At 31.8% G+C, this 13,493-nt stretch overlaps 2 protein-coding genes across 3 annotated transcripts; one reads left to right on the top strand and one right to left on the bottom strand.

The window, feature by feature from the left end:
- Window positions 1-403: 403 nt before the first annotated feature.
- On the bottom strand, window positions 404-2,125 carry LOC123715625 (ubiquitin-conjugating enzyme E2 variant 2). Of its 2 annotated transcripts, none has more exons than XM_045670803.1 (5): window positions 2,022-2,125; window positions 1,885-1,939; window positions 1,628-1,770; window positions 1,405-1,530; window positions 404-1,332 (listed from the first exon to the last, which is right to left on the bottom strand). In XM_045670803.1, the coding sequence occupies exons 2-5, from the start codon at window positions 1,907-1,909 to the stop codon at window positions 1,192-1,194; spliced, it is 435 nt and encodes a 144-aa protein (XP_045526759.1). In that variant the 5' UTR covers window positions 1,910-1,939; window positions 2,022-2,125; the 3' UTR covers window positions 404-1,191. The 2 variants fall into 2 exon arrangements, with proteins under 2 accessions (XP_045526759.1, XP_045526760.1); XM_045670804.1 differs by having other exon boundaries at window positions 1,885-1,954; window positions 2,022-2,075.
- Window positions 2,126-2,782: 657 nt separating this feature from the next.
- Window positions 2,783-13,451, top strand: LOC123715127 (ubiquitin carboxyl-terminal hydrolase 36). The gene is made up of 11 exons (XM_045669977.1): window positions 2,783-3,270; window positions 3,505-3,732; window positions 3,828-3,981; window positions 4,174-4,348; window positions 4,672-4,785; window positions 4,998-5,162; window positions 5,545-6,488; window positions 6,947-7,187; window positions 8,503-8,640; window positions 10,340-10,446; window positions 11,341-13,451. Exons 1-11 carry the CDS (start codon window positions 3,000-3,002, stop codon window positions 11,372-11,374), a joined length of 2,571 nt encoding a protein of 856 aa, XP_045525933.1. The 5' UTR covers window positions 2,783-2,999; the 3' UTR covers window positions 11,375-13,451.
- The last annotated feature ends 42 nt before the right edge of the window (window positions 13,452-13,493 follow it).

Here is a 13,493-nt window from a genome sequence, read left to right on the forward strand (position 1 = left end):
CAAATAAATATTATGTTCAGTACGAAATGTATTTTTATTGCTTTTTTATAGTGTTTAGATCTGTATATGATATTGATTTTTGAACACCTTTTCAGTTGACGTCTATCTTTTCAACGATTTCGCTATCTTTGTGGAGATGAATTTTCATACAAATAGGTAAAGGCCCTTAACTCCTACCTTGCAACTAACATTAGATCATTTTTACTCTTTCTCTCAAACTGTAATGAAAAAGAGTAGACAAGACTCTAGGTAAAACAGTAAATTAGATTATTTATTTAAGCATAAGGAAGGAAATCTCCTTATTAAAAAATGAAACTTATGGTTCAAGGTAGGACTTATATTTTACTTAGAACAAAGTTTTACTATTATAAAAAGGTATTTTAGATATAAAAAATAATCACAATGACAGTATTATTTGATTTATTTACCTTTGCTAGTTATACATTGGTAAAAACATTAATGCTATGAAACAATTTGACTTAGCATTTGGTTTTAAAACAATAAATTCACGCACAGGGTACTCAGGGTCTACCACACTTTGACAATACAAAGCTCAATACAAAGTGCAGTTACAGATGTATAACTGCATTATTTGCATTGTTATAAATTTAAATTGCAAATACATATGCAAGCCTTATATTGAATCAATATTACTATTTACCTTATGTGCCTAAGGAATAAAAATTTCCTAAAATATTTTACACTTGAAAATAATATGAAATTTTAATATTTAATAACCCTCCATTTTGTTATCCAAGATTATGCCTATCTTAAAATATGTGTGAAACATTGAGAATTTAGGAAGGATGCAGTTCTTAAATACAAGCATATTAAAAGAATCACCATTTGGTTACAACTCTTAATATACAAAAGCAAGACTTTTAAAGGCCACAGTAACAATAATTTGTGTAATGAAAGATTCAATAGGTATGATACCCTCTAAAATGATTGCAGTTACTTAAGTGTTCCTACAAATAAATTGACAACCCAATCTACAATAATAAATTAATGATTTATTTTTTCATTAAATGCATTATGGAAGTAAGATGCTGTAAATAAAATAAATGATAAAGATTAAACTTAGGCTTAATAGAATAAGATCAAAAATTATGCAATTATTTAAGAAATACATCTGAGGTTATAATATAGTAAGACTATATAGTAGATTGGGCAACATAATGAGGGAAATTTTTAAAAAGTGCTACCCTCTGGTGGCTGTGAAAGCTTCATGTTTTCCTTTAGAGTCATGAGACGTCTCAGTTCTTGGAGCACTGTCTTGATAGTATAATCACGCTGCCATCTTGCAAGGATTGGAACTTGCCTATTATCCACCTGGTACAGCAAACATTATTAAAAATACAATATATTTACCTCATATTTGTTATAAATAAAACAACCACTTACAAGTCCAGTCTGACTGTTGACACAATTCATGTTGATCCTAGAAATAAAACGAGCTGTAGGTGGCTCATCAGGATATCTAGTTCCACATTCAACCTTTAAGGAATACATTCTGTTCTCATAGGGCGTCTGAAATTATAAAAACATCAATTAGATGTGTCTATAGTATTAAGTTAACTATAAAAAAGCAATAAAGTGTAGTCCTATAATTAAATATGGCTTTTACCCTGGGTGGCCCAATTATCATGCCAGTCCAATGAGTCAAGGTCATATCGTCATCGCTCTCCAGACCCCAAGATATTGTGCCATCGCCCACTCCCTTCTGACCTTGCTCAAGTTCTTCTAGAAGACGGAAATTTCTCGGCACAACTGGGAAACAAAAAACGCCAAAATAATTAAGAACGAAATATCGGAACAACAAGCTTTATCAATAGAAACCTCTTTAACCTAGCCATTAAGGTGAATATAAAGTTTAAAACTCACCAACGCCTGATGACGGATTCGCCATGATCAGTTTAACACCGGCGCTCACTAACTACTGTAAAGTAATTAACTGAACTATTAATGATTTACACAATAATATATTTTTCATTAGAAAATTAGTTTTGCATATTTTATACCAAAAAAGCCGAGAATAATTTCATTTAACGGGCTGCTCGATGTCGATTGTCGATGAGGGTTAGCGATTTTTATTTTTTATAAATTGACATTGACTTACTACAAATGTCAATAAAATTTTGTAAGTAATATCAACAGACGATTGAATACTTAGTTTACATTGTAATCACAGATATCCAATACACTAGTACGAGGTTGTAACTTCTATTAATGAAAACAATTAAAGTATACTTTCATTATCTTTATAACAAACAAAAGTCCATAATAAAAAATATGACAGAAAACAGGTTTTTGGGTCATGTGACACAAAACGGTTGTACAGTTTCGTCTACTCGATCATGACGTAGAATACTTGTACGGCCTGGTTTTATTCTAATATTGTCTTGGAGTTAAATTGCATCGCAAACAGTTTTTGATAGAAAGTTTATTTGTGTCACTTAGAAGGATTCACGTTAAAAATTTCGTAAGCCTCAGAACGAACGTTAGATTTTACTCTTATAATATCTGTTTTAAACAGCTCGAACGTATCAATTTTTCAAATAGTATGTATTGTATATATATTTTAAGAAAAATTACATGTTAGTATTAATCATAACAAGTATTAATATGTAACTTTTTATAACACAATATTTCGAATTGAATTATATGCAATGCGAGCGAAGTCGTAGCGAACTGCTAGTAGTAATCATCATAATTAAGGTTCAAATGTGAACTAAATTTAAGGTCTGTGGATATAACACTTACTATATTCTGTGTAGCGGTGCGTTTTTCCTTTTCCGTGTTGAATGTGATTGTGATTTCTTGAATCGTGATATGATTTGTGAAATGACGATTTTAGAACAACTCACATGCGTGTTGAAATAGTTTTTCAGTTTTAATGTATTCGAGACAAAATTATTGGACTAGTAAGAATAGTAGAAGCTATGTGTCAAATCGTAGTTTGATTGTAATTTAAAGGTAAAGTGAATTTTGGAGGTAAAATGCCCGCTTCCATTTGTGACCCTGTATCAAACGCATTGCGTTTGTCTCTCACGGCTGATGAATCACAAACTTCAACATTATTGGATAGCAGATTATATTCATCAGCCAAAAATGTGCTTTTGTCGAAGATAGAATTTGAAGAATCTGGTGATTATCAAAGCAACGTTCTTGATGGACTTAAATCAAAATACGTGGTTATTCGACCTAAAAAACCTGTCTTGGAGACAAAAATCTTTAAAAAGGATGTCACCACAAGCGGACAGAGTAATGGTAAGGAATTTGATTGTCGCATTGATCGCTATGTAATTATACATTCAATATTAATCTCTGATAACGAATCATTAGAGGTTATCTTTTCTTCCTTTTGTCAATATTTACACGTACATTATGCGCATGGATACATAATGGTGCTATATTAGTAAAATTTGTTGCAAATTTTAAGTGAAAACGGATTAATTGTATTGTAAACAGGCAATGTTGGTAACTATAATGTGTAATTTATAGATCACACGAAAAATGGAGATGATGGGCTACCAAGACCCAAGAAGATCTTGTTTCCTGTGGAAAAAGTACAATTAGGCTGGCAAGGACCTTGGTCTGCAGGGTCAGGAATGCAAAATGTTGGCAACACATGTTACCTTAACTCTACCCTTCAAGCACTCTTTCATGTACCTGCTTTTGCCAACTGGCTTGTATCAGAATCTTCTCATTCTGAAAAATGTAATCAACAAGGTATGAGAAATTGTTTTATGATGTCCTTATGAAGACCATGACGTATCTGTATTAAAAGTACCATTCTTTACAATTGTTTATTAATTCCATTACAGAGGCTTGTGTCATTTGTGGCATGAGAGCAACATTGATGGCAACCCAAAAGAGTGGTGGCTCTCCAATGAAACCATGGCAAGTCTACTCAAAGTTGAGGCTCATTTGTAGACACCTAACACCAGGACGGCAAGAAGATGCTCATGAGTTTTTAAGGTAATTAACAAATACTTTTAATACTCTAAACAAGTAATCTATAGGATAAATAGTTTGTAAGTATATATATATATATATATTTTTTTTTGTTTTAGAAATCTTTTTTAAGTAGGATTTATGTGATAGTAAATTAACTGAAATATACTTTGAATAAATAAGCAGGAATTCTAAAATGTGTTTCTCTACTTGTAGATACCTTGTTGAAGCAATGGAAAAATGTTATATATCAAATTTTATAAACTCAGACAAATTGGATCAATATAGTAAAGAGACTACTCCATTAAATCAAATTCTCGGAGGGTATTTAAGATCAACTGTACGTTGTCTTGCTTGTCACCACTTATCTACTACATACCAGCATTTTCAGGTGACTATTATTTTAAATATTTTTGTTAGGTTGTAGATATCTAATTTTATTGCATTATATAGGTACATAAATCCTTTCACCTGGAAAAACTTCATTTAAAGGAAACATACAGAATCTGTTTGTTCTAAAATATGCATGGTATATGAATAATTTAATAGGTAATTGTATTATGTCAGTTGTATCAATGTCTTATTCTTCAAAAGTAACAAATTAAACTGTCTGTCAAAATTATATTTATTTGTGTTTAAGTATTTAACTCCTTTATAATTCTAAGGCAGAAAAGCACAATCAAGAAAATAAAGAACATATTCTTGTTTCTTCAGGATCTTCTAGTGGATATCAGGAAACATTCAACATTAGATGAAGCATTGGATTCATTCTTCTCAAGAGAAAGATTGGAAGATCTGGGTTATAAATGTGAAGCTTGTAATAAAAAGGTATTTTTTATTTTGAATTATCAATCAATTTTAATGTCATGAAATAAGAAAATTAATAGATGGAAAATTAAAATGTAAACTGGGCATTATGATTTCACTATATCAAGTAACTCATTTTTTTTTTTCGAACAAGGATATTAAGAGTGAAACACTTGCAAACATGCATTGTAGGTTTACAATATTGGTTTTTAGGTAAATGTTAAATCTTGCAGGTATCGGCAACAAAACAATTCTTTGTTGAAAGAGCTCCAATGGTTCTATGTATTGCATTGAAACGGTTCTCACTTGCTGGAGGGAAGTTATCAAAACACGTACAATTTAGAAAGAAAATTACACTTTCCAAGTATATGTATAACAAAAACACACAACAGCCATTGGTAAGTATATTTGCTTTTTTTTATAAGTTTCAGATAACAGTGAGATGGACTTTTATCTCTTAGTTTCGTTTTTGTTGTTGGTTTTTTTTCATTTGTTTACGATATTGTTAAAATAATATTTTGGTAGTTCATTTGATTGTACCGAAGCAGTTTTTTAAAATGAGTATGGAGTGGGAATCATCCCTTGGCATGTGATAATGCTAAGTAATAGTAATACATCTGTATTGTAAAAGAAAAAAAAGATATTCTCATGGATTATTTAGAAATGGCACTCTCAAAGAATTTCTTATAATTTCCTTATGTGTAGCATTGATAAGTCATAAATTTTTGTCCAATTTCACATAAAAATTAGATCATTTAGTAACAATTACTTTATTTACAGTCATACAAGTTGGTAAGTCTTGTCACACATTTGGGACCATCACAGAATTGCGGCCATTACACAGCCATTGGGCAAGCTCCAAACAGTAATTACTATCAATTTGATGACAGTTGTGTTCGGTCGCTACCGCTGTCTGCAGTGCTCGGCACTAATGCCTATATTATGTTCTTTGAAAAAGACAACTCTATAGAAGACTTTAACGGACCTTCAACATCAACTAATTCCTTTTATGGAAGCCAAGCATCGGATAATATTTTGAATAGAGAAAAAAGTCCACTGAAATTGACCTTTTACAATAGAAATGATGAACGAAAACTCATACCTACAAACAGTACAAACAATAATTCGAAACCTGATGTCAAACCAATAATATTAAATTCGACACTTAGTCAAGCGACAGATGCCAGCAGCTCAAACTCTGAGCCGTGGGTTGTCAAACAAAACGGTGAAGTGGAAAAGGTGACTGCTCCTAAGATTCTCAATGGAATTGAAAAAACAAACTTCAAAGTTGAAGATAAAAAAATCTGTTTCATCTTGAAGAAGCCAGAAGATGTTCCCAAGTCGAAACTTGTGAAGACTGAGCCAGAGAGTGCATTTATTGGTCCGAAGCTGCCGGAGAAAGTTTTAAATAAATTTGTAAGGCAAAAGTCTCCGTTAGAGAAGTTAGAAGAGCAGATGAATAAAGGCAGTACATCTGGTTATGTTCAGAGAAATGGCACCGGGTCAAAGTTAGTGCCGTACGATTCAGAATCAAGTAGTGATGAAAGAAGTGAGAAGTTGAATGATGAGAAGAAAAAAGATGAAAGAAAACCTAAACCTAGTAGATGTCAGTCACCGCAGCACCTCATAGTGACCACAAAAGGCATGCATCACGCTTGGACGGTGTCAAATGAAAATAGTGCTCCCTTACTCAGTCCCAGCCTCAACGGAGACACTAACAAAAAGTGAGTGATCCTTTAAATTAATATAATTCTGATCTATTTTTCTATTAAGCCTTTATTATCGACGTCTATGAAAACTGAAAGTTGTCTTCATAAGTAAAGAAAATTTCTAATTGTGACAACGAATTGTATGAATTTCCAAATTTGGCTGAAATTAAGTAAAAAATAAAGTATGGGTGATTCACAGACTAAGTGTATTTCTCGTATTCGACGGAAGGCATAGTTCGAAATAGCTGTTCCTAAGTCTCTCAATCTTAGCTTTATAGAACAAGCAAAAAAAAAACAATTCTTAGTCAAGTTGAAAAAGGCAAGCATATTTTTTTTATTGCTAATCTAAGTAAAAACAAAATGATACCTTGTCGTATTTTTAAGCAGCTCTTGATATGTAAAAAAGCTTTGAAGTGTTTCTGCAGCAAATGTAATACAAAAATAAATTATTATTAACTGAAAAATTTTGTCAGACTTAAAGACAAAGAAGACCGAGTGGGTGAAACACAAGAGAGTCCCAACACCAGTGTTAGCAGTATGTCTCCTCTGAGCGAGCGAGAGCCTTCGCCCCCGCGACCTGCTCCGGCACCCGCTGCCCCTCAGCACTCGGGCTCTGCCCTCGAGACGGCCAGGCATTTGCAAGGCCTTTCCCACAGGGGCTATGGGGCACCCGTTTCTTCCTGGAATGGCACTCATAGTCATTTATCCAGACAGGTATGTTGTTATGCAAATTTAATTTCAATTGATATATATATATAAATATAAGAAATTTATATTTATAATTCATATTTATAAATTTAAGAAATATTTTCCAAGCTTAACTATAAATGGGAACAGAATCCTTTTTTAATTGAATTTTTTTTTATATTGCATATGTGTACGTTACAATTTTTGGAGATTGAACAAACCAAATGAAACGCACCGTAACGTTTTCTGTACCCAATAGTAAAACGCTTCATGACCAACTCCAGTGACTCTTTTACCTAAAACTTACCATTATGTGGTGTAAAGTACTGGAAAGTGAAATATGATTAACCATAACGCGTAATTCAATCCCCGCTCCGTATCGTAACGTTTTACAAGAGGAGAGACGTAATAAGAATTCGTTACGTAATACTTGACGCTCCCTAAGATAGTTTTAAATGTTCTAAAATTTAAATAGTAGAAATATGAATAAGAAGACATATGTGTGTTTGTATTTTTTATATACCTGTAAATAACTATTGGTTGAAACAGTTAACATAGCTGACAAGAGAATCGGTCAAGAGCCCTTATCTATTTTATATTTGTGATAATTATGTATATTAAAAAAAAACTTTAAAATACCTCTAAACAATAAATCTATATCGATTCATAATATGTGTCAACTTGATGCGACAGTCCCTCGATGACCACGATTGATGAAAAGCAGTCGAAACATCGCGTTTTGTTAGTAATGTAAATTGGCTTCTAGTGAGATAAGACCTCTTTATTTAAAAAAAAATGTGTGCATGTACACACGTAAGAAGTAAAACTTCTTTATGACCTTATTCGAAAAATGATCTACTATATGCAACTTTACCGAAATTGGTTAAAAAAAGTTAAATTAGATAAAGTTTAACAAAAGGCTTTTATTATCATATACATGAATACAAATAATACAATTATTTCATTTTACCTTATTACTACTAAGATTAATACAGAATTTCATTTCAATAGAATTATTATCGTTATTTTATATTTTTGTTATTAATGGCTTCGAATCTCTTCGAATCAACCGTGGTATGGACGAGAAAAAGATAGAGCGTAACCGAAAAATGTGACGGTATTTTTTCCAACGCCGATAAAGAAGTTTCACTTCAAACAGAAAACCGAATACTCCTTCCTGAAAGACCGGCTACTCACCCTCTAATATGGGTGTAATAAATAGATGCTATTAAACATTAACAACATTAAAAAATATATATAATTAAAAACTTACTTAAATGCTTTTACTCGCGTAAAGACAAATTTAGCAGGAAACGTTACTTAGTGTGAATATTATTTACAGGTATTCGAAGAAAGGCGTGACGAAAGAAAGCGGGCTCTCAACGCCTCGGACGAAATGGATTGCGGTCGTTCCAAAAAAGTGAAAAAGTTCCATCATTACAACCGTTTCCATAACAGGCACGATTATAATCCATTCCAGGTAAGTTTATCGGTAGTTCGGTTATAAATTGGTAATCCGTTAATAGTGTTACGAGCTAGGGGATCGGATAGAAAATGCCGTGGATTTATTCAAGGGTTTATTTCTTGATAAATCAATGAGGAATTTATGGGCACAAATTAATTGCAGAGATTCACTAATAACACACAAAAACACAGTCACTAATTACTTCACTTATGCACACTTCACACTGTACTTTATCACTTGTATTCACTTTATTCGCACTTTTTCGCTTCGGTGTTCCTCTCGTGTTATCGCATTCCAAACTAAAGGCCTAGTCGCGTTTCGGCTAGCTTATATATCCCTGGGAATAATTCTAAACAATATTCGAGAACTTTCTAGGCGGGCTTGCTACTGAGTAGCGATTGCACAATTCTAGAACGTTCGCACTCTTTGTCTCTTTCGCACGTTGCTCCGTCCTTGTCGTACGGCGTTCTAGAGTGCTCGTCTAGTTTCGAGAAAGTTCTGATCTTCTCTCTCTCTCTCTCTCGTATCATTTCGTCCTTGTCTCACACCTAGAAAGTTCGGTCTAGAATATTCCTTCATCAAAGGGGTATACCTAGGCCTGAAAACGGGTTTCCTGAAAACTGCACCACTCGACTACACATGTTCTGAAACCGACTGAAAAAAGGTTTCAGCTTCCTGAAAACTAGGGTAACATTATGGAAATTACAATTTTCTAATATGTGATTGACCCTCTCCTGAAACGGTCAGAAATCATATTACAGCCTGCTGAAAAGTTCTCTAACTAGTGGAAAAATCTATAAACATTGCAGTCGACCCGTCTTCGTAACAATAGGACTTACTTTAAAAAAGTTTAGATTTTGCTATCTCGTTTTACATAAAATAATTTTACTTAACCTTTACGAAGGTCCTAGTTAATTTTTAAAAGCTACATTAAAGTCAATCCTAAATTTGAGCATTATTGGTTAACAATATTTACATCAGTTATTTTTAAATTATTACATTAAAATTTTCATTAATTTTATGCACGTGTGATGTTCTTTCTATAATTACGTCATAAAAAAATCTTTGCAATGTGACAGAAAGATATGGACTTGTCGTTGTTTAGGAGGCACTATTGACGTATGAATAGTTTCGGATATATTGGTAATGTAAATAGACCACTACGACAGCAAGGATGGTTCAACGAAGAAACAGAAAAGATTCCTAAAAATATATTTAAGCAAGAATGGCTAGAATCCAATCTGCCAACCATATAGATATTTATTCTGAACATCTGTTTATAGGAAGGGCATTCTGTTAGCACTCTTTAATTTGTTTTTTTTTTAATATTTGGTATCCCTTTTGTCATTTTTCATTTTCATATAATTTATTATATCATAAGCATAATGATTGTGAATGCTGTCCACACCTATTACCGAGGCCATTAGTTCTAGTTTGCGTAACTTGTTTTTTATATTATGTGCGGCCTTGTTGATACAAATAAACAAACAAGGTTTCTAAAGCTAAAATGTATGGATCTCATATGCTTAGTAATTAAAGTTAATAGGTTTGTTATAGTTTAATAAATATTGACCAAGTCGTTCTCCACCCTTATTTTTTTTTATTAAAAATAAGGTTTTATACTATATTCATGTAGACATATTGTGAATTGTGTTCAATAGGTTCAATAGTATATGATGTCGGGATTGTACATGGTCAATTTATTTACTTCCAGGATAAACAGAACAAGATGCAGTGGGGTCACAACTTCAAATACCGCAGTGAGCGACGGCCCGGACAACAATACAACAAACATCATAACAAGTATAAGAGATTCAATAGGTACCCTCTTTTTATATTTTTTAACGAATTTATTGATTTTACAGTAACATTTTGATGTTACTTTAGTATTAGGAACGTAATTAAAAAACTAAATTTAGTACTATTTCTTGAATTGATGCCGTTGTAGGGACAAATCTATGAGATGAGAATGCTTATGATATCAAATCGCTAAGTTCTTTGTAAGGATTTTTATTACACTATTATACTTCAAATTCCTTTATTTAGAAACGAAATGAAAACATTAAACAAACAGAGAGGAAAAGCTGATTTTAAACAATATACATGCTAAGAGTTAAATTTATGGACCCATAAGGTGATAAGGTTGTCCAAAAAATACTATTTAAGAGTACTCTTGCAAATTTCGGGTGTTATGTTGAGATTTGTCGGTATACAAATAATTATGACATGGAATTTTTATTTAATTAATAAAAAGCTTGGTTGAAATATAAATAATCTTGTGTTGTATTTACATAGTACCATAATTATGCTTCTTGAAGACGTCTTGTTAGTTAAAAATATTTTTTCCCGTCCGTCGTCTCGTTAGTAATTAAGGTTTTTTTTGGTATTTTGTCTGTTTGTATTATTTGTTTAAATTCATATTTAAGTACTTGCTGTCATAGTGTATAAAGCTCCAAACTAAGTTGCCTGGAAGACACCTTAGTTATAAACTTACAATTAATATTATTTATATTCGCATTCATTCCAATAATAAAATATACGATGCATGAAATTATACAATTTAAAAGTAATAAATAAAATAAATTAATAACGTCCGTATAAATTTCCGTATAAGAGCTTCCAAGGAATTCCAGAATTTTATTTTATGTCTCCGGCGGTTTTATATTATTTATTACTGAGATGCGAAATACATGTTGAAATATTGCTTATTTTCAGATTCAGCAATGGCGCCCATTACAGACGCCATTGACCCTGGTCGGTCAACAGTTTGACACTGTACATAGTTGAATGGACTTTATGAGTAAGTTAATTAAGTGCGAACTTACCGCTTGACATAGTGAAATTTAGTGACGTCATAACTGCCTTGCGCAGCCTTATTTTTTGTAAAATACGCCGGAAAAGGTCTCATAAGCGTACTTTACGCCTCAATGTTTTGTTACGTTCTCATATTTGAGGGTGATAAAGACAAACAATTCGGTTTGAGGCCCAGAGTACGTTTATACGCCTTATTGTGATTAAATACGCCTCATTAGTTAGTGGTTAATGGTACATCGTCAGAAGATGCTCATTTGTTGTCTTTGTGAGAGAGACAGCTATATTTTTAAGTGTTCGCTTGAGTACAATAGACAATTGATAATGGATAGTGTTGAAAGATTTAGTCTCTTTCCGGAATTACTAGAGAGAAAGAGATGGATATCCTTGGTCTATCTTGCCTTTACTGTATAAACGAGACAAAAAAAAAATTGCATGCAGATTATTGTGATTAAAAGAAAAATAGTATTTAATAACGCTTTAAATAATAAAATGCATATATAATGATCATGTTATGTATTCCTTTTTCATTTAAAGAGAACTGATATAAACGCGTTTATTACATTTACACTCGAAACCTCTAGTTATGTAATAATTAGCCTAAATCTTATTTAAATGTATAGGTAACATTTTGCTTAGTTCGTTTGAACATAAAAGGCCATTTCAATTTAGTAAAATATTCCTTAACACATAGTATTAAAGGCGCCATTACAAGCATTTAGCAACACCTTGCTAGTTATGGCAATTCAAAATATAATTAAAAATTCGTTCAAGTTCAGCTTCGAAACACTAGTGAATATTTTTATGAGTAAATTAACCGCCACGTGCAATTCTGTTTCTTTGCTTACTGACAGACAGACACAAATTTAACTATTATGATTAATATTTTATACTTTTTGTTTAACGGATGTTTAATGTTTTTAATGTTTTAAAGCTTCAGAGTTATCGAGGCATATCTACCCTCATATGATCGGAGGGTACTTGAAAATATTTTCCCGTAAAATTTGGTTGAAATATATAACTGTCATTAAGTAATTGAATAATTGGATTAGTTGTGTTTTTGAAGTTTATGTTAGGTAAAGTAAGTTCTGTCTTAGTTTTGTATAGAAGTAGGTTAACTAATATTTTTTGTAAATAGTTTCTGAAGTATTTTCTTTTACTTGGATTTTGTGAATAAACAATCCGCCAAACTTCGTTATCGCTGTGAATATGTAATAATAAAATGAAAATGGTTTTCATAACAATTAGTTAATTCATAAACTAACTAAACTCAAATAACTCAATAAATTTGATCGAATAAAAACAATCTCGTAAACGAAATCGAAAGGCTTCAATGTGATCAACTTGGCGAAAAAATGTCTGGAGGGTGATAATGTATAGTAAAAACAGAATGGCTACGCTACGAAATCTACGTAATATAATGTTTCGTCATATATAAGTTCATTCTAATTAAAGAATTCACCACCTCTTATTAGAAAAAAATACAGAAAAGTCCAAAAAAATTGTTTTTTTATTATTTTACTACACACCAGTTATGAAGTTTGGCGAAGTGCTTAATAACAATTGTCATTTTTTTTCAAATTCAGAATTGTCAAATCTAATAGATTCTTTATTCAAATAAAGAGTTTACAACAAAATGACAATTTGCTATTAGTTTAGATTTGTTTTATATATAATCCATGTAAATGTCATGTCAGAGCATTTTTATTTTTTGCATTTTAATTTAAGAAGACTTAAAACTGTTTTAATGCCAGAAGCATATACCTTGTTGCGGCTTTCAATCGTAAGAGTTATATACCCAGTGCAGATATGTTGGAGGCAAAAAATTATTCTCTTTACACTAAAGGGTTTAGTTTTCGTTTTCAATAGAATGACTATGTTTTTGTAAGTGTGGATTGAATTGTATAAGTATTACAGTATCATGGGTTATAAAATGTATAATAGTTTAATTTTTGACTTTTAAGTATGGATGTATGTATGTCCATTAAAATGCATAAAGCAATCTTACTACCTAATTTGAAGTTTTATTGATGTATCCAGCAGGCAAATTGACCAAT

The sequence above is a fragment of the Pieris brassicae genome, chromosome 10 (assembly GCF_905147105.1).
Source record: "Pieris brassicae chromosome 10, ilPieBrab1.1, whole genome shotgun sequence".
NCBI lineage: Eukaryota > Metazoa > Arthropoda > Insecta > Lepidoptera > Pieridae > Pieris > Pieris brassicae.